Genomic DNA, 21,249 nt, shown 5'->3' with positions numbered 1-21,249 from the left:
GAGGGCAGTGTCACTGGCCCTCATATGTGGGATCCGAACCGGTGGCCCTGCTGCTCAGAGCTCGCGTTTCCAAGCCAACTCTTAACTAACGAGCCACTCAGTCAGCCCTAGACTATTTTTTGTAATGTGAATGTATCGTAGTTTATTTAACCACTCCCCCATTGTTGACCCATGGTTCCAGTGTTCTGATTGCAAGAAACACTGTGATCAGACCATTGCACAGATGTTTTTATGTGCTTGTCCAGGTATATCTGTGAAACAAACTCCCAGAAACAGAATTGCTGAGTCAAAAGGCAACTGCCCTGGTAATTTGATAGATATCACAAAATTCCGCTCCACTGGAGTTATTCCATTTTGCACTGCCATCAGAGGCATAGGAATGTGCCTTTTAAAAATATGTAGGTCAAATTCTTATAATATAAAAGTAACCATTTTAATGTGTACGATTCGGTGGCCTTTAGTACCTTCACAATGTTGTGTGAGGTGGAGATTTTGGTGTGCTATGCTTGAAGGTGGATTATGGTGAGAATGCATTCGTGTGCTCCTTGTTTAATTAAAAATGAAAAGAAAAATTGAAGAGTGTGGACTTCAGAGTCATAAAGCTCTGGGTCTGGATCCAGGGGAACCCTTCTCTAGATGTGTGACTTCAGGGAAATGATTTATGCCACGAGAGGCTCAGTTCGCACATCTCTGAGATGGAGGGAAAAAACCTTACACGGCGGGTCTAAGGAGAGGGCTAGATGCACTACCGTGGGACAAGCAGCTGGCTCATTGCAGAGGTATATGTTGGTTTCTTTCGCCCCTGTGCACTCTGGAGGCAGTACATTCATAGGCTATGGCCTCAACAGCATGAATTCGAATCCCACCTCCCCCCTTTCTCCTTGCAATCGTAGGCAAGTGCCTTCATCTTTTTGAGCCTCAGTTTCAACATGCAAAATGGGGATAGTAGGGTGTGTTGAGGACTAAGTAAGGTAACACATATGAAGGGCTTGGAACCACAGTACATGCTTGTGAAATGGGGGCTGTTGGGATTTTTGCCAGCCCCTGGCATAGTGCCCTGCACCCTAGGTGCCTAGTGATGAAGGACCCCATAAAGCTATAATGCCTGGTTCTCTCTGCTCTCTTACCCAGGGCCATTGGTGCCAACCCCCTGTACTGTGACTGCCACCTCCGTTGGCTGTCTGGTTGGGTGAAGACAGGCTACAAGGAACCGGGCATTGCCCGCTGCGCTGGGCCCTCAGACATGGAGGGCAAGCTGCTCCTTACCACGCCTGCCAAGAAGTTTGAATGCCAAGGTGAGCCCAGGAGCACAAGAGAGAGGCAGCGGGTGCTGGGTACTTGCCTCACACTGCTGGCGGCCCACAGGACCTGTGCAACCCTGGCTGTGCCATCCAGATGCTCCCTGTGGTGACTGGCTGGGGCGGGGGAGGGGTGGTCAGGTGGCAGGAATGAGGCACCTGCGGCTTGTTAGCAGAGCTGCCTTCTAGTCCTGACATAACAATGAAGGGGAAAAGCCAGGCAGAAAATCTCAGGCTTTAATCCCTCCCTGGGGTTATGCAAGGAAAATGAAAGGAAAATAAAAATAGCAGCAGCATTTCTGGAAGCTCCAAGCCTCTCATCAGTGCGAGCACTCAGGCCTCCCTTTGGTGGAATTGTGCTCAGCAATTAGCTTAAACCCCTGAGCCACTGGGCCCAGCTGTGACTCTCCTGACATTTGCAGAAATACGGGGCCAGAGTGTGATCGGAGGCTTGTCTGGCTTTGCTCTAAAGGCACCTCACCCTGGGCATCTATAAATGCTTGTTCAGATTGATTGACTGACAGCCCAAGCCCCGGGAGCCCCGCTGAGCAGAGGGAGGTGGCTGAGTGGCTGCCCCAGGCCCAGCTTTGTGTGCTGGGGGACAGCTGGGGGAGCTCACTGGAGGCTGTGGGGCATGGCCCCTGCCCTCTGCAAGCTCATGGACCACCATCAGAAATGAAACTGACAGCCCTAGGTTAATGAGGAGGCCCCGGGGCCACCCTGTGTGCAGGATGCTGTCACAGGAGTAACAGTTCAGAGGGGCCCGATCTGTGGCCTGGCTGTTGGCTGTTGGGAACAGGCCAATTTATGTTGAAACATTTGCTCAAGATTTATTTAATCGTATGAGGCTGGTACTGGTGAGAAATTTTTTTTGTTTTGTTTTTTGAAACTTTTTATTGAAATATAACACACATAACAGAAAAGTACACAGATCGTAAGTGAATGCTTGCTGAATTTTCACAAACTGAATGCACACAAGTAACCAGCACCCAGATCTAGAGGCAGAACCCCACGTGTACTCAGGAAGTCCCCTCACACTTCATTCCAGTGATTACTGAAAAGTGTTTCTGTCTTTTCATACTCATGCCCCTTCCGCAGAACCACTGTTTCTCCACATCTAGAAGGAGTCTTAAGTGGAAAACTGAGTTAGCTGGCTGCTCTTAACTGTTTATTCTTGTGAGGGGTCCTAATTCCCCTCGTAGGAAGTGCCCAGGGAGCCTGGCTGCCAGCTCCTTGTCCACCTCCGAGTTCAGGGAAGGGTGACAAGTGAGTCCTGGAGGGGTTGGAGAAGGTCCGGTTTGTAGCCAGAGAGGTGACAGGAAAGGGTCCTTCCCTGCTCAGCTTTAGAGAAACAACTTTAAGGCAAATGGACCTTTTCCTCCTAAGTGTGGCTTCCTCGCAGAGCTGTGTCTCCTCTCTGCCAAGGTGTCTACCCTCGTTATCCCGGTCAGCGGGTGACAGGACTCAGGGTTGTTGCCTCAGAAGGGTGTTAGGGGACCGATAAAAGGTGAGCTGACTTCAGTAATAGCGACTATGGTGACCTCACACTGATGGCGCTGCCCTGACCCCCATGTGGGGGCTTCTGAGGTGCCTGGCACCAGCCCATTAAGCACGTTTTGTGGGTTAGCAAATTTAGTCCTATGGCCTGTGAGGCAGAGACTGTTCTTGACCTCGTTTTGAGTAGGGTCTGGAGGCTGGAGACGAGGGCTGTGACAGGAGGGTGAACCCAACACAGAGGAAATACAGGGAGTGGTAACAATCTCCTTGGTGAAAGCTTCTGACCACCCATTTCTGAGGGCTGGGATGCTGGGGGTTGGGGAGGTAAGGGGCTCTGGGCCCCGCCCCCTCCTCCCTGCACTAACCCCCTCCCCCTTGCCTCAGGTCCCCCCACGCTGGCTGTCCAGGCCAAGTGTGATCCCTGCTTGTCCAGCCCGTGCCAGAACCAGGGCACCTGCCATAATGACCCCCTTGAGGTATACAGGTGTACCTGCCCCAGCGGCTATAAGGTGAGTGGAGACCGAGAGGGGAGGGGGGGCTGCTCAAGTGTGCGGTAGAGCAAAGCTGGGGCTGTCTTGTTCCGCACTCTGCCCCCAGTGCCCTGAGAGCAGTGCCTGGTCCAGAGCGGGTGCTTGAGTGAACGTTTAATCAGTGACCCAACATATAAATGAATGAACGGATGAACGAGTAACCCCTGGGACAGGCAGGCCACGCTGCAGCAGGGGCTGGCCGGCTCTGCTGGCTCTCACTACCCCCTGCTTCTCCCTGGGATCCCCATCACTGACTTTCTCCCTAGGGCCGAGACTGTGAGGTGTCCCTGGACAGCTGTTCCAGTAGCCCCTGTGAAAACGGCGGAACCTGCCACTCACAGGAAGGCGAGGATGCTGACTTCACGTGAGTTGCCTGGAGGGGCCAGACCTGGTGGGCAGGGTGCTGATGGGGGCCAGCACTCAAGCCTCAGTGCCCTCCTCCTCCAAATGGACAGCCAGGCCCCAACCCTTTTGCTTTGAGATGGAGATAGGCTCAGAGGGAACACTCAGTGGAAGCCTCTCCACACCCACCCAGCCAAAGCCCCTGTTGCCCAGAGGCAATGAAAGCTCCCAGAGATTAGGGGCTGCTGGAGTCACACAACAGGTAGGGTGAGGCTGGGCTTCCAGCGGAGCTGCCCACCCCTGCTCCTGGCCTCTATCTGAACTTCCCAGGTGCCAGGAGGGCCTTCTGATGGCACTGAGAATCCATGGCCAAGGGCATATGCAGTGGCAGTGCCAAGGGGCAGTTTGGGGCCATTTTGAACCCCTATAATCTCCACTAACCTGAGGCCTCCAATTCAAGTCAAACATCTGCTTGTGCCAATGTTGCTTGAAGGCAGGGGCCCTTTGTCAGCTTCTTCCTGTCAACTAACCACCCCAAGTCCCTGAGACAGGGGTGGGGAGGCCTGCCCAGAGGTGGCAGCAAGTCCTGGCCACACCCTCCGGGGCCTCAGTCCCCACCGCCATCATCTCATGGGTCCCACTGGTCCCACAAGAACAGCCAGTTTCCCGCTGCTCAGTGAAGGGCTGGCCCTCAAGACTCATCTCTCAAGTCCTCCTAGTGCTGACATCATCATGCAAATCCCCTCACTGACCCTGCTTCTCCCAGAACACCTCAGCGAGCCCTCCACCTCCTAGTGCTCTCCTGGACCCAGAGCTTTTCTGAGGAATACTTGATATTTAGTTGCTGAAAATAAATGGCCAGTCAAACAAATTGGCTCTTCAGAAAATGATGTATCCACTGGCAGAAAGGCCAAACCTGTCTCTGCAAACTCAAACTACCAGGTATAAAAAAAAGAAAACACTAGGGGTGACCAGTTAGCTCACTTGGTTAGAACGCAGTGCTCATAACACTAAGGTTGCCGGTTCGATTCCCCCATGGGCCACTGAGTTGTGCCCTCCACTACTAGAATGAAACAACTACTCAACTTGGAGTCAGGGCAGCCGGTTATCTCAGGTGGTAAGAGCACAGGTTCATAACACCAAGGTTACTGGTTTGATTCCCCCATGGGCCACTGAGTTGTGCCCTCCACAACTAGATTGAAACAACGCTACTCAACTTGGAGCTGATGGGCCCTGGAAAAACACACTGTTCCCCAATAAAATAAAATAAAATAAAATAAAATGAAAGAAAGAAAGAAAGAAAAATTTTTTAAAAAGAACTTAAAAATAATAAATAAAATAAAATAAAATAATCGGGGTGACCAGTTAGCTCAGTTGGTTAGAGCATGGTGCTGACAACACCAAGGTTGTTGGTTTGATTCCCCGCATGGGCCACTGTGAGCTGCACCCTCCCTAAAAGAGTCAACTATGCCATCATAGAATGAAAGTAATGTATAACCAATGACTATGGCTGTTCCCTAATAAAATCAAAAATAGAAAGAAAGAAAGAAAGAAAGAAAGAAAGAAAGAAAGAAAGAAAGAAGGAAAGAGAGAAAAAGAGAAAGAAAGAAAGAAAGGAAGAAAGAAAGAAAATTACTATCACTCTGTAAATCACACTTTTATCATTCTCCAATGTACTCTGAATAGTACAGCAGTTTGATACCATTTAAAAACTACAGACTCCTCTTTTACAGTTTAAACATTTATGTATCCCATTTTTTTTCTTCTTGAACGAGTATTTCCATTTTGCTCCCCGTGCCCCTCCGCTGTTTTCCATCTAGTGCAATCTGTTTTATGCTAGGCGGCGGTTCTCAACCTGTGGGTCGCGACCCCTTTGTGGGTCGAACGACCCTTTCACAGGGGTCGCCTAAGACCATTGGAAAACAAAAGGATATTTACATTACGATTCATAACAGTAGCAAAATTACAGTTAGAGAGTAGCCACGAAAATAATTTTATGGTTGGGGGTCACCACAACATGAGGAACTGTATGAAGGGGTCGTGGCATCAGGAAGGTTGAGAACCGCTGAGCTAGAGTCTTTCCTTGAGCGCCCTGCCATACTTCTCTGGCACCAACATGGGTGTATAAGATTAAATTTAAAGTTTTTCTCTTACTTTTGTGACCATAAGCCTCTGATTAAAGGTTTCTTTTGCATTGGGTTACCATTATAATTATCAATAATATATAATTGATCAGAACGACATTACTGTATACAAAATTTGATTGATAATTAGTATACATAAAAGTAAAATTTTATTAGATGCATCTCTTAATGAGATAGATGGAGCTTTTTTGTTGTTGGTGCTCTTTTCTTCTCTTAGTTCATTTATGTGTCCATGGGTGAATCTTACTGAATGAGAGAGGGCTCAGCAGCCAATCTATTCCATATATATACAAGTATATAGCTATTAATGCTGAGAAAGTTGGGTCACATAAATAAACCCACAGGATTAGGAGTTTTATTATAGCAATGTTACTCAAGTCTTTGAAACCCTTCCGAGTTTAAATGCCAAAACCCCAGAGTGATCTGTCATCAAAAATTATTTTTAATGCTCTATCAGCTGACAATTCTGTGAGGTCTTCCTTCAATTATTTTTAACACAGGGAACTCGAAACCTCTTGACTTGCAAAAGCCATTTGTTCATTCATTTCTAAAACATCAATATTCCTAACTGTCCTTTTATTTGGGCCTGAGGATTTTAGGCCCCGGGCATGTCCCACCTTGGACTTGGGCTGGGAGAGGTGCGTGCACCTTTCTAGAGCTCTGGGGCAGGTCAGTCTGGAGAAGAGTTTGTGTAGAACTTGAAGATCCAGAAATTAATTTCTCAGACCTCTCTGACCCATATCCCTTGGAAGACCCCAGATGTCCCAGGGGAAGGTACACCTGGTCTGAAGAGCACAGACCGCCAGGGCCCTCCACAGCCTGTGCTTGCTTAGCACCTAGCCCCGTTCTTACCCCGTCCCTGAAGTCTGTGCTCCTGAAGGCCTGAACTATTGGGATGAGCAGGCCCCCTCCCAGAGGACTGACTGTAGGATCTCCTCCAGGTTTCTGCACACGCCTCTCCCCCACTGTCTTTTTTTTTTTTTTTTAAGATTTTTATTGGGGAATTGGGGGGATGGGAACAGTGCTGGGGAATTGGGGGAAGGGGAACAGACAAGTTGCTGTCATTTTTGTTCTTCAGTCTAGTTGTGGAGGACGTTGCTTCACTGGCCCAAGTTGGCACCATCATTGCGCTCTTCCCGGGCGAGGCAGATCAGTCGCCGGCTTCTGGATGGCCGCTCACAGCGGCTGCTGGCCGCTCACACTGGCTGCTGGCTACATAAGGTAGCCCATGGAAACCCACTGCAGCAGTGGCTGCAGCCTACACCACCTCCGACGACTCACGGCAGCCCAGCTCCAGGTTGAGCTGTTGTTCAGCATCTTAGCTGTGGAGGGCAGTGTCACTGGCCCTCACATGTAGGATCCAAACCGGGGCCCTCTGGCATCCCAAGCCAGTTCTTAACCATCGCGCCACTCGGCCGGCCCATGCCCCCACTGTCTTCCCTTCCCTTCCTACTCTCCCCTATGAGGGTCCTTAGCTAACTCAAGCCTGCCCTGATCACTGCCCCCAAGGAGGAGCTCGGTGTCCTTTGCCCCTTTGTCTTCCCTCGCCAGCCTCCGCGCTGCACCATCCTGATACAAATCGCCTCTTTTCTGATCACATGTTTCCACATCATCTCCCCCACTTGACTGGAGCCCCTTGAGTACAGAGCCGGTCTTGTTCACCTCTAACTCCAGCACCTCGCAAGGACCTGGTCTGGAATAGGGACCAAAACTCTGGGGTGATGATACCGACTGGTAGCCACAGGCCTCCACCGTGTGCCCACCCCCGCCCATCTTCCCTGCCTCCACAGGTGCTCCTGTTCCACCGGCTTTGAAGGACCTACCTGTCGGGTGAACACAGACGACTGTGTGGAGCATGCCTGTGCCAATGGGGGCACCTGCGTGGACGGTGTGGACAACTACACGTGCCAGTGCCCCCTGCAGTATGCAGGTATGTGGGATTCCAGTGTCTGTGGGGAGGTGAGGGCCGGCGCGCATGCCCTGAGTCCATGCCTGTGGGCCGAAAGGCTGGGCCCTGCCTCAGCATTACAGGAAGTTTCTGCTGGGCCGGCTGCCTGTCAGAGCAGGTGGGGGCAGCTTCTCTTCGGTCTCTGCCTAATTTTTCACCCAGGAAGGGCCTGTGAGCAGCTGGTGGACTTCTGCTCTCCAGATCTGAACCCGTGTCAGCACGAGGCCCAGTGTGTGGGTACCCCGGATGGGCCCAGGTCAGTGTTGCCCATTTCAAGGGCCAGGAAAGGGCACAGGCTGCCAAGGCACATCTCCTCCACCCCCTCCCCTTCCATATCTTATTTCACCTGTCAAGTGGGTTTGGTCTCAGCTGTACAGGGTTCCTGCGAGTAGGGTGGAGGGGGGATGGGGGGATACGGGGACAGCTTTGTGGCCAGATAGACCTGGGGTCACAGCATGACCCTGAATGGATGGTTTCACCACTCTGAGTCTCAGTTTTCTCATCTGCAAACTGGACACGCCGAAAGCTTCCTCCTGGGGTGGTTGTAAGGATCGGATGAGCACATGCATAGAAAGCACTTAGTTCCATGTCTGACATCTGATAAATGCTCCATAAATAGCTATTATTATTTCAGATTTACAATTTCTCATCCCCAGTTACAACATCCCCCAAACTCTGAAAACCCAAAACCAGTTTGCTAGCATTACTGGATCTGACCTGAATGTGTTTGGTAATAAAAGCTGACCTGCATAGATATGAGGTTATTTACAGTCACTGTTCAACCACTGGCCTGTTACATAATTTACAGTCACTCTTCAGATACCACTGGCCTGTTACGTAATATACAGTGATAAGCATTGTATTACCTTTCCAAAATCCAAAAATCTCTGAATTCAGAAAACTATCGGGCCCTAGGAAGTTTGGATAAGAGGTCCTTGACTACTGTCACCATCGTTGCTACTGGTGTATATGGAAGTGCTTTGTCACCTGAAGGCTGTGATATGAAGGTCATGGGTTTTTAAGAGGCTACTCCCATCTGCAGTTTTGCAAACATAGTGTCATTTCTGGGAGCTCCACTGTCATTTCTGGGTGATCAGGGCAGGGCTCCTTGATGTCTGTGGCTGAGGGACCGAACCCCAGCCACTCAGGCCAGGGTGGAAGGTGGGGTCACCAGGGAACCCTTGGTCCAGCAGGAGCCGCCTGAGGCCCATGGGGACAAGAAGAGTTGGGGATTATGGAGGCCCAGATTCGAGATCCAGGGGCTACATAGGAGCCTCCATCCAAATGGTGGGCAGAAGCTGCCCTCCTGGGTGAGCTGCTGGGTGGGGTTGGCAGATCAAATGGCATGCCTACTCCTCAGAGAGGCTGGACCTCAGAGGGTGGAATAAAGCAGGGCTGCACATTGTCCCACACACTGTGCTGGGTGAGTCCTGCACCCCGTAAAGACGAGCGCACAGTGGGGGTAGGGTGCATGTTCTCTCAACTTCCTGTCTTGGAGGAAAGATGGAATTAACAGACACTCAGTTGTACTCCTGGTACTATACCTGGAACCCAGCAAGTATTCAGTATATTCATTGAATGAATGAATGAACGAATGGAAGAAAATAAAGGAGTAGGGCGTAGCTTAGCCACTAAAACATTTTTTAGACTGCTGCTCACGATCCAATAGTGTCTTGTGATCAATTGGGCGGGTCAAGATTACATTAAAAAAATAAAACAAAATATCAGAGTATATCATTGCCATTTTATATAGTATGATGGCATGAAACTGGGTTCAGGTCTCTGTGTGTGTGTGTGTGTGTGTGTGTGTGTGTGTGTGTGTGTGTTGGGTAGAAAGGGATTTCTTACAGCTTGAGAAATACTGGTAATGAGTAAACAATCCAGGCAGGAGCACCCACCTGCCAGATTGTGGAGTTTGCAATTTGCAGTTTGCAGTATGGAAGGGTTTCCAGCAAGGGTTGCCGAATGATGGCTGGGGTGTTCACCAGAGGCTTCCTGGAGGAGGTGAGGTCTTGGCCTGGCTGGACCAAGGCAGAGAGAGAGAAGAGGGTAATCCCAAATCAATAGGTATGAAATCAGGGAAGTGCCAGTGGCATGGGGGTTGCTGCCAGTGGAGATAGGTATGGCCACAGGGTGATCCTGATGTAGGAGGGGCAGGACCTCGGGCATCCTGCAAGGCTGTGACTGAAAAGGGGGTGGGGGAGCGTGCCCTTTCTTTGATAGGCAAATGGGTGGTCGAAATGGATTTTCAGGTAAGCAGTGAAGCACAGTGTGAGCTGAGAAGCTGGGGGCTCACAGAGAGGCAGGCACTTGCCCTGCAGAGGCCAGGAGGCTGGGCTGGTGGAGCTGGGACGACTGGGGAAGACGGATGGCTGCACCCCATGACTCAGGGCTGTGTGCTGGAGAGCAGTTGGGCAGGTCAAGAAGGGGCTGAAGCTTGGCCCTGGATGTGCTGTCGGTGGTGAGACTGGGTCCTCCCTGAAAAATTCCCATATTCTCCTGCTACTGCGTGTCTACCCTCCCAGCCCAGAGCCCATTCAAGCTCACACAAACTCTCTTCTTGTCCTAGAAAAGGGTCCCAGGACAGGCTGGTGGCATCTTTATATTCAGGGCTCTGTTTGACCTCCTGGGGTCCTCTTAGACCCACAAGGCTGTGAGATTCTCTGTCACACACAGCCTCTGGACCCCAGGGGCTCCTGGCTGACTGCCCACCACCCCCTGCCCATCCCCAGGTGTGAGTGTGCACCAGGTTATGCAGGTAACAACTGCAGCGAGAACCAGGATGACTGCAGAGATCACCGCTGCCAGAATGGGGCCCAGTGCGTGGATGAAGTCAACAGCTACTCCTGCCTCTGTGCTGAAGGCTACAGGTGAGCAGCCCTGCATGTACCTCGAGGGATTGACTCCTCCTAGCTGTTAGCCCCTGGGCTGGCAGGAGCCCCCAGGCATGACTAGCGGGCAAGAGCAAGGGTTATAGCCTGGGAGTTCTGCCCTGGGGTTTTACCTATGGCTATGCCAGTCACAGCTGTGTGGCCTTGGGAAAGTTTCTTAACCACTCAGAGCATAGGCAGAAGGTCCATTACCCGTTTGGTGGAGGGAGTAGAAAGTGGGTACAGATTTGTGGGTAGGGCCCCATCTCTTACCTGCCCTGGAACCTCTGAAGACACATCCTGCCATAAAGGCCATTTATTTACCTTTGTATCATGCCTCTTTGGGGAGGTTGGGAGGGGAGGGCACCCACCTCCCATGCTCTGCTTGGGTCTTTTTTTATTTTTTACAGTTTTATTGAGATATAATTCATATACCATACAAGTCCCCCAGTTAAAGTGTACAATTTAATGGTTTTTAATGTAGTCCCAGAGTTGTGCATTCATTACTGCAATCAATTTTAGAACATTGTCATTACTCCAGAAAGAAATTCCACACCTCTTATCTGTCACGCCAACCCACCTCTATCCCAGCCCTAGGCAACCACTGATCTAATATCTGTGTCTATAGATTTGCTTGTTCTGGATACATCATGTAAACAGAAGCATACGATCTGTGGTCCTCTCTGACTGGGTTGCACTTAGCCTCATGGTTTCAAGGTTCATCCATGCAGTATCATGTATCAGAACTTCGTTCCCTTTTTCTGGCTGAACAATAGCCCGTGTATGGATATCCACATTTGTTTATCCACTCATCAGTTGATGGACATTTGAGTTGTTTCTACTCTTTGGCTCACGTGAATGCCAATGCTGCAGACTATTGCAGACTATTGTGTATCAGAACTACCCGTTGGTTGTACTGTCCCCTCTTTAATTTCTTTAGTAATTAGAGTCTTCTCTCTTTTGCTTGTGTCGTAAAACTCAGTTTTTTTTTCTATAAAAGGGGACATGAGCAGTGAGTGATTCTTAAATTTTCATGTGCACTCGAGTCACCTGGCACCTTGTTAAAAAGCAGATTCAGTAGGTTTTCCATTTCTGACAAGTGCCCAAGCGACATGGCTGCTGCTGGTGCAGGGACCACACTTGTTTCTAACGTTGTTTCTCGGTGTCCTTCTGGCTCTTCGTTCTCTTGGGAAAAGTATTCGTTAGGAGCATCTTCTATCTCCTTAAGGATCCAGTTTCCTAAGAGGTTTAGTGATTTTCTCTCCAGAACCTGGGGGGAGGAAAATGGCCCTTGCCCCTTCACCGGCCCTGTCTGACCTGTGTCCTTTCCCTCTCAGTGGGCAGCTCTGTGAGACCCCTGCCCACCCGCCCGCCCCCAGGAGCCCCTGTGAGGGGACTGAGTGCCAGAACGGGGCCAACTGTGTGGACCAGGGCAGCCGGCCCGTGTGCCAGTGCCTTCCGGGCTTCGGTGGCCCCGAGTGTGAGAAGTTGCTCAGTGTCAACTTCGTGGATCGGGACACTTACCTGCAATTCACCGACCTGCAGAATTGGCCGAGGGCCAACATCACACTGCAGGTGCGTGCCCAGCGCTCTGGTCACAGAGGGGAGTCAGACCAGGGGGACCCGGGTCTTGGGCCAGAGCATCAACACGCATCCCTGCCCAGGACAATGGGGAGGCCCTTGTGTGGGTCAAAACTCTCTGGATGTGGGTGTCAGCATCTCAGCTTGAACTAATTTAAGCACAGTTGGAAAGGTTATTGGGTCACAGAACAAGTCTCAGAGAAGGGTGGTATCAGGGGTGACTGGACCCAGAAAACCAACTTCCCAGGATCCTCTCCCACCATCTCTTGTCTCAACCACCCCTCAGCGTCACCTCCCAGTGCTGCAGACGGGCTTTCTCCACGTGGCTGGAGCACGGCCAGGGGCAGCTCTGGGCTTCTATCTTTAACTGAAAGTCCCTGCCGTCCCTTGCTTTGCTTTCATGTCTAGAATTCCATCTTAGAGCATCATGTTGAGGGGAAAAAAATCAGCCCCACTTCAATGGCATTGATGGATAATATAGAGATTTTGCTAAATATTTCTTGGGGAGGAAGAAGAGAGTAGATAATGTTGCACAGCACATGATAAAATATTTAAAATACCCCTTTGGTCATCTCTCTCTTTTCCCCAAATTCCATTCCTTATCCCAAATGCCACATTGTTCTCTCTCTTTTCTTTTGCCCTCTTCTCCTTTTTTTCAGAAAACTTCAACCTCTCAAACATGCTCACTCTGCTCTTCTCCCCTTTGTCACCTCTCCCAAATCCTGTCCATTTACATGGTCCACATAGCAAGACCACAGCTAGCCTAACTGCTCCTCCCCGCCCCCCTCCCCAAAATGTACCCAGACCTTATCCAGACATTGCCTCAGGAACATCCTTAGAGGGGCTTAGTTTTTCCCACTATCCCTATCACTGGCTCTTTCTTGCCAGCCCTAGTTGGACAACAATTAACAATCTTAGGGAAGACCTCTGATTGGCCTGCCTTCAGTCACATGCCCATCCCTGGACCAACCACCAAGTCCAAGGAGATGGGCTGCTGTGATTGGCCCCGCCTGGGCCATATGCCAGCTCTACAGACCAGAGGGACAAGGTCTTTACCAGAAGAAAGGGAGGAAGAGGAATTGGCAGGAAAAAAAGATTATGGCTCCAACAGCATCATAGAGGGATCTCCTGCTCAAGGCACAACTTCAGCTGCTTCTGTGGGCCCAGCAACAGGCCCTACCTCCTGAGTGGCTCATTCTAGGTGTTGGTAGCACTGGCTGTTAGAAAGCCTTGCTGAACTTGTCCTCTCTGTGGGTCCCACTCTGGCTCCAAGGCAGCTCGCTGAGGATAATTTCCTCTTTGGGCAGGTGGTTCGAAGGGTTCTTACTGCTCCTCCTGATGCATAGTTTCCAGGCCTCAGCTAGCCCGTCTGCCCTCCGCTGCCCAGCCCTGGCCACACTACCAGTGGACAGGATTTGAATGGGGGGTGGGAGGTGGGGGCGAGAAACAGCCTTTGTCAGCACACCCTGGAAGGCATGTAACCTGGGCAGGCAGTAGAGGACAGTTCTGCACACAGCATCTCTTCCAATCGTGAGTCCCCCATCTGTTCCAGCCTGTGCTGCCGCTGCGTGGGAAAAGGGTGGGAGACAAAATTCCATTGCCTGTTAGGTCTCCACGGCAGAGGACAATGGGATCCTGCTGTACAACGGGGACAATGACCACATCGCAGTGGAGCTGTACCAGGGCCATGTACGTGTCAGCTACGACCCAGGCAGCTACCCCAGCTCCGCCATCTACAGGTAGGGCTTCCTCATGCCCACCGGCCATTCTCAGGGGTCTCCTGGGCCAAGAGCAGATCATTACTGGGATAACCAGAACCTGGGCTGCCCGAGTGGAAAGGGCATTTGAATCAGAGTGCAGCCCAGTTTAGGTCTGAGGCTCTCTTGAGGCCTGAGCAGTGGTCCCATCCTTCGCAGCCCACCACTACTTCACAGGGGGCTCCTGAGTGGGAAGGGGAAGACTGATTAAGTTGGAAACCCCTGCCGCAAACTTCTCAGCTTTCTCCAGGGGGTCCCGAGAAGGAGAGCAAGAGGGACTAGGCTGTAGACCATCGAGTCCCCACAGTCCCCTCCCTAAGAGATATGGTCCCTTGGGGATCAGCTGCTGGCCCAGTGACCTTTCAGGGGATGGTAGGGATGGGCCAAACTGAAGCCCATTCCCTGTGTGGGGGTACCCCGTCTTCTTCCAGTGCTGAGACGATCAATGATGGGCAGTTCCATACTGTCGAGCTGGTCACCTTTGACCAGATGGTGAATCTTTCCATCGATGGCGGCAGTCCCATGACCATGGACAACTTCGGCAAACACTACACACTCAACAGTGAGGCCCCCCTCTATGTGGGAGGTGAGGACCTGCCCTGCCCCAGGCCTTTCCATCAGGTGATGGTGACAGCCATGCCAGGTGGGGCATCTGTTGCTCCCTGGCCTGAGGCTTGCCAGGAGAGCTGGTGCTCAGGGCGCTGGACTGTGGGGGACATTCAGGTGGTGGGTGAGGTTCCCAGTCAATGGCCAAGATGCTGGTGGATTGTTCTCCCCTCCCTGGAGCCAGGCTGTTGTCCATCCAGCCCAGACTAACCAAGGAGGATGAGTGCCTGAGTTGGGCTTGAGGCTTGGCCTGAGGAGGTGTGTGTGTGTGTGTGTGGGTGGGTGTTGGGGGGGGGGACTGGGATTTTCCCAGCTATCTTCTGCCCCGTGGGCATCTTTCCTCTTGTTTTTAGACCAGAAGGGGCTTGTCAATTGTTCAGGGTCCGTTCCCATTCCTGGAGTCCTGGGTGGCCCAGAGTCGCTGCAGGAGGCCAGTCATGGAGTCCCTGCATTAGCTGGGGACTGCACAGCTGGACTTATAGACTTTGCGGCTAAATAGCCCTGTCCGCCACCTGTGGACATTTCGAAGTCTGGATGAGGCAGTTTCCCAGATACAGCGGGGCTGTCTCAGTGCTGTGGAGGGCCTTACCTAGATGTCAGGCAGGTGGGAGGGATGGAGAACCTGGGTCCTAATCCAAGCTCTGCTTATTTACTGGTTATGCAGTTTTGGGCATGTCATTGAGCACTGAACATCCGATGGGGTTTAGCAACTCCTGCTTCAGAGGGTTGCTGTGAAGTGGTGACCACAAAAGTGGGTGACAGAGTGCCATACACCTGAGTTCTAGGTCCCAGTCCTTTGCTGCTTCTGGAGTCTCTGGGAGATAAAAGCTGGTGTCCCAGCTGAAAGGAAGGAGCCCTGGGCGAGAGCAGCCAGACTCAGGCACCCAGAGCCTCACTTACCGGCTGGCTGCTCCCAGGCCTGGCACCCTGGGCTCTGATCACAGAGGAAGCAGTTTTTCCATTTCTTCTGGGAAAGAAGTCTGGGCCCTCTAAGGTGGTGGTGGACCTTGGCTCAGGGTTTGCTGAGATAGAAGGACAGAGGCTGAGGTCAAGAGAGAACTCTATGGAGATGCCCCAGAGGACCTCAGAGGTGGGTGCCAGGCAGAGTCTGAGCCTCATTCAGTCCAGCTCTGCTCCCCTCCCCGATGCCCCAGGGATGCCAGTGGATGTGAACTCGGCCGCCTTCCGCCTGTGGCAGATCCTCAATGGCACCAGCTTCCACGGTTGCATCCGAAACCTGTACATCAACAATGAACTGCAGGACTTCACTAAGACGAGGATGAAGCCAGGCGTGGTGCCAGGCTGCGAGCCCTGCCGGAAGCTCTACTGCCTGCATGGCATCTGCCAACCCAACGCCACCCCAGGGCCCGTGTGCCATTGTGAGGCCGGCTGGGGGGGCCTGCACTGTGACCAGCCAGCTGATGGCCCCTGCCATGGCCACAAGTGAGCCTGAGCTGGGCTTAGGGAGCCCTCACCCTCTACCCACCTGCAGGTTCCCTTTCCCTCTTGGCAAGTTCCTCTTCCCTATGGTAAAGAGACACTGTAGTTTTAAAACCCCAAATTGGAATATGTGGCCTAACACAGGGCTGTATTATTTTTTTCTTGGCTTTTAGTTTTTATTAACAGGAAAGGTCCCTCGGTACAAACAGACTCATATTTTGCTCCCTGACTTTCAATCTTGGGAACAGCATAATGTCCCATGATACCAAGGCTGGGGGCGTGGGGTACCCTTGGGTGGGCCTTGAATTGGCTCTGGCCTATGCTCATAGTGCTTCTTCTCTGTCCCCTCCAGGTGTGTCCACGGGAAATGTGTGCCCCTCGATGCTCTTTCCTACAGCTGCCAGTGCCAGGATGGGTACTCGGGGGCCCTGTGCAACCAGGCTGGGGCACCCGCAGACCCGTGTGTGGGCCTGCAGTGCCTGCATGGCCACTGCCAGGCCTTGGCCACCAAGGGGGCACACTGTGTGTGTGATCCTGGCTTTTCGGGCGAGCTTTGTGAGCAAGGTCAGGGAACCCCCTCCTGACATGCCCTCTCCAGGGTCCCTCCCCACAATTGGCTTTAGCAACTTGTTTTTTTCTTCCTCCCAACCTCAGCAACCCCTCTGTGCCCCTGCCCTGCACCTGCACCTTAGGCTGCTATCTGGCTTTAGTGAGTCCCACCCCCAGACAGGGCCCCCCCCCTTTCTCCCTAGCCTAGCTTTTCCTGCAGCCCCCTTATGGGGGGAAGTGCCCCTGTTGGCTGGGGTCTCTCCTTATAGAAGAGATCATCTGGGTAACAGCTCCTGCTCAAACCTCCGCATCTTGGCCCCATTGCCTCCGGGCCAGGGAACACCAGGAAGTCTAAAGACTGGGGACTCCTTCCCAGGCCCTCCCTGGTCCAAATAACCAAGATGCTCCTGCTGGAATGGAGACTGCTGAGCGGGCAAGGCGAAGTCTTGAGAAATCTGGAAGTCAGGCACCTTAGGGTCTCCTAGGCCACACCCCGCAGCGCAGACTCCTCCTCTAACATTATCGCCTCCCAGGCCTCCAGCGTCGTCTTGCACTCCTCTAGCCCCGGGGAGCCCGCCTTGTCCTGGAGGGCGTTGGCAGCTAGAAAGTTCTTCCTTCCCACTGACCGTACCGTGGGCCCAGGAGGAAGCGTGTGCATGTGCATGCTGGGCAGGGAGGACCCTGGGACAAAGAGGGGTCTGAGAGCTGGAGGACCCGGCCAAGGATGCTGCCCGCCTCCTCTCCCCACTCCTCCCCCTCCTGCCTCCCCGGGGCAGCGCCGGCCCACGGGTGTACCCTGAGGCTTTCTCTTGGTGTCTGTCCCATCCAGAGTCCGAGTGCCGGGGGGACCCTGTCCGGGACTTTCACCAGGTCCAGAGGGGCTATGCCATCTGCCAGACCACGCGCCCACTGTCGTGGGTGGAGTGCCGGGGCTCGTGCCCAGGCCAGGGCTGCTGCCAGGGCCTGCGGCTGAAGCGGAGGAAGCTCGCCTTTGAGTGCAGCGACGGAACCTCCTTTGCGGAGGAGGTGGAGAAGCCCACCAAGTGCGGCTGTGCCCTCTGCGCCTAGCACCCGGCACTGGCCAGCGGGGCGGGGGTGGGCCGGTGGGGGCACGGCCACCGGGAGACCTGGGCTGGGGGTCGAGCCGTCATCAGGATGGCTCCTGAGTGGCTGGACCCTCTCGGGTGGGCCGGGGCCGACCTCCCAGGAGCTGGGCAGCCTTTCTTGAGTCAACTGCTCGCAGCTGGGGGCTGAGCAGGTGGGCGAGGCCTGGCTGCAGACCGACCTCTCCTGAAGTGCCTTGCACAAGTAGGCGCTTAATAAATATTTGTTGAATGAATGTGTGCGTGAGGTCAGGCCAAGAAGTGCAGCATGGTGACACACTCCCTCCTTGCCTGCTACCTGGGTCTGAAGAAGGGACTGGCCCCTTCCCAAACCAGCCTTTCCCTCTTGTCTGAGGCCCACACTGGGGCCAGAGCCCCTTGCCCCCTGCAGATAACCCGGAAGGACTCTCAGCGTCCCCTGGGGCAGCCAGCCTGGCTCTCAGCTCCTTCTGCTGTACAGCATCTTCAGGCAGTAGGCCAGGCTGCAGAGGGGAAGGGCCCCCTCCTGCTGGCCAGGAAGGGACTGACCCTTGTCCTTGGGCTAATTGGCCGAACAGCCACTGCTCCCTCAGGAACAATGCTGGGGATGGAGGTGGGTCTTAGGACCAGACCTCTGAATCCTAAAGTTATGGGATCATTGTAATTTCAAGGAGGGAGCTCATGTGGAGGAAATGGTCACTGGGACTGCTTGGAGTGGGGGGACCCCACCAAAGATGACAGGGGCATTCTTGGTTCTAAGTGAATAAACATCATCACTTCTAAACACTAGCTAACGAATGGGCATTGGTCCTGGGTTTCCCCAGCCACCAGTGGCTGGTAAGCCATTGGCAGAGGGACAAGGTGTGGAGGGCTTGGGCTAGGCTTGGCCAGGGAGGGATCCCTTCTGCAGGGGATGGGGTTCAGCTCCCCTCACACTGCAGACAGGTAGGGAGCAGTGGTCCAGGCATCAGAAAACCTGCTGGCTCTGCCACTCTGGGCAAACTTCTTCCCTGTGGGCCTTGGCCTCCTCGGCTATCCAATGGGGAGGTGGGATGACAGAAGCAATGGAGACCCTCACTGTGGCTCCAGGAGGGAGGTCCCAGGAGTTACAAGATCCATTGTCGTTAATCACATCAACAAGTATGTATGTGCCTGACTGGGGCTGGGTACTGTGGATGTTATGTTCTCGTGGACAGATGCCAACTAGTCACAGCACATCACAGGAGCGACCTGGGTGCCCGGGATGAGAGTTGAGTCAAGTGAGGGCTCCAACCACAGACGCTGACCGGGCTGGAGCTGCTGACCCTAGGTGTTTGCAAGGAAGGACTCAGTGTTTGGAAAGTCACTGAATACATGACCACGTAGCTACGGATGCTTCTCTTCCATGCAGAATCAAAAAGTGGAAAGATTTATCTTTGATCCTAAATAGCGAGCTGGCTGTAAAAAAGGTCACACTCTCCTGTCCCAGATGTCTTCCCAAGAGCATGCCCCTGGGGATCCCAGTGGGTGAGGGAGGTGAACACACCCCTTTCCTGGCTCCTTCCATCTGCAAACAGAAGGCAGGGTTGGAGGAGTGTCCGGGGTGGGGTTGGGGTGGCATCGTACTTGTGTTCTCAGCCACCGTGTCAGTGAGGGGAACCCTTGCTACCGAGTAGTCAAGGGCTGGAGCCTTCTGCGACTTCCACTATGCTGGGACTCAGGCCAGCGAGTGTGAGTCCTGGACCATGTCATGGGAAGAGGACCCCGCCTTGCCCAGTTGAGGAGGTGCTCTTGTGGCTGGGTCTTCCCCTCACTAGGTTCTGGGCTCTAGTTTCTTGTAACTCTGAGCAAGGCCACAGCACCCCTGCCCGCTGGACAGCCTCCCTCTCTTACCTGGAGTTTCTGGGCCACTGAGGGACCCTGGAGAAAAGCTAGCACCAGGCTGGACAGACAGGAAAGCTCAAGTGCAGGTAGTTTGTCCGTTCCATGGAAGAGAGGTGTTCTGGGACCCACCAACCCTGAGAAATGTACCTTTCCCTGGCCACCCCCATCCCCCCTGCCCTGGAGCAGCAGCTCCCTGGGCGTGAGGGGCCCTGACTGGCAGTGGCCTCTTTACTTCACAGGAAGTGGCAAGGGCACCTGCAGACAGGTGATGGTGGCCAGGAGTCCTGCGGCCCCAGGGCCATCGGGTGGGGAAGGCAGAGGATGGAGTGCTCACAGGGAGCACAAGAGCTTGCCACTGGCCCCGCTTGTCCCGCCACAATGCCTCATGTCCCCGCCCAGCTTCACACCCACCCTCAGTCAAGCCAGAAAATTGGGAGCCACAAGGGTGTGGAGGGCATCAAGGGGCCGAGAGAGTCATGTGCCCCAGGACCAACCTTCCCTCAACTTAGCCACCAGCCTGCAAGTTGCTGAAGACCTGGATCACCACTCACCTTGCCTGTTCACGTTTGGGGCTGCGGAGTCCCAGAAGGCTACCATGAAATCATCTGTCTGTCAAGTCATCTCCACACCTTGCCACCCCTTAGGTGAAGACCTTCAGTTCACGTTGACGTTGCCATTGGCGGTTTCCATTAAACACGCACTGAAAGAGACACAAGCAGGCGAGTCCTGAGGTTGCTGCTGTTGCGGCAGCACTGCAGGCGACAGCGGCCCGGGCCCCCTGTGAAGGTGTCAGGAAATGGAAAACGCTGGACTTTGTCTCTTCTTTGCCTGCTGTTAGCCTAACCACGAAAGTATCTCTTTATACAGAATACTTAACAGATTCTAATATATATTTGTATTTCATTTTGTTATAGTATTTTTATATGTTAAAGTCCACATCCAGTGTCTCGTTTGATTTTCAGATGCTCTGTGGTTGTGACACTCTGTTTGGGGGTTTCTGTAGCCTTGTTTGGGTCACTCGTTAGAGAGGCTGGTTTGGAACAGGCCCGTGAGAGAGCCCCGCTTGCCCTTTGCCTAGAAGTGTTGTTTTAGAACAGGTTGGATATTGTCTGTCTTCCATGTGAACATGACATTGATTCACTCAGGCTCTGCCTTGTTGTTCTCTTTTTTCTCACTGATGGTGAGCCAGGGCCACCGACACGCACCCTCTCCGGTTCGAGAGTTTCTGGGCTGTCCCCACACCAGCCGCAATTGAGGGATGCCTCCCAGGTGCAGCACGTGGAGGCCGTCTGCCCTTGGAGCTCTCTGGTCCTCCCCAAGTGGCAAAGGCGGTCCGTTCCTCCTGCAGAGGGAAGGGGAGTTGTGGGGGATGGCTGGGTTACAGCTCCCTGGGAATGTCAGTGAGGGCAGAGCCTAGCACTGCACAGCACACACGGAGATCCGGGAGGCTGCTCGTCTCCTTTTCCTTCAAGCGCCTGCAGTTACACCCACATTTGTAAGTCTGTGTACAGAGCCGCACCCATGTTTAACCCGGCTCTGAAGGTTCAGAGCATCAGGGCAACAGATTCGAAAGCCATGTGGCTTCTCAGACTGTCTTATAAGGTTAACGTGCCTGTCGCCTGGGCAGTGGTTCTTGGGGATTAGTGGAGAAGGCAGGCAAACAGTCTTCCGAGGGGGTTCTGCTACGACTTCAGACATACTAAATTGCACACAGGCGTTTAGCAGGATGAGCAGTTAAGGGA

The 21,249-nt window shown here is 53.1% G+C and overlaps 1 protein-coding gene across 1 annotated transcript in view; it reads left to right on the top strand.

The window, feature by feature from the left end:
• Positions 1–20,652, top strand: part of SLIT1 (slit guidance ligand 1) — a 185,517-nt gene extending 164,865 nt beyond the window's left edge. The window contains exons 26-37 of the mRNA XM_019639006.1: positions 1,132–1,295; positions 3,180–3,304; positions 3,592–3,689; positions 7,602–7,741; positions 7,922–8,015; positions 10,492–10,629; positions 11,967–12,204; positions 13,819–13,949; positions 14,399–14,553; positions 15,728–16,016; positions 16,366–16,577; positions 17,392–20,652. Of these exons, the coding sequence (XP_019494551.1) occupies positions 1,132–1,295; positions 3,180–3,304; positions 3,592–3,689; positions 7,602–7,741; positions 7,922–8,015; positions 10,492–10,629; positions 11,967–12,204; positions 13,819–13,949; positions 14,399–14,553; positions 15,728–16,016; positions 16,366–16,577; positions 17,392–17,630 (2,023 nt within the window). The 3' untranslated portion in view covers positions 17,631–20,652. The remainder of the gene's footprint in view (positions 1–1,131; positions 1,296–3,179; positions 3,305–3,591; positions 3,690–7,601; positions 7,742–7,921; positions 8,016–10,491; positions 10,630–11,966; positions 12,205–13,818; positions 13,950–14,398; positions 14,554–15,727; positions 16,017–16,365; positions 16,578–17,391) is intronic.
• Positions 20,653–21,249: the final 597 nt, after the last annotated feature.

This window comes from Hipposideros armiger, unplaced genomic scaffold (assembly GCF_001890085.2).
Source record: "Hipposideros armiger isolate ML-2016 unplaced genomic scaffold, ASM189008v1 scaffold_42, whole genome shotgun sequence".
NCBI classification, from domain to species: domain Eukaryota; kingdom Metazoa; phylum Chordata; class Mammalia; order Chiroptera; family Hipposideridae; genus Hipposideros; species Hipposideros armiger.
The sequence above is the reverse complement of the archived record's forward strand: the minus strand, read 5'-3'. Positions and strand labels throughout refer to the sequence as shown.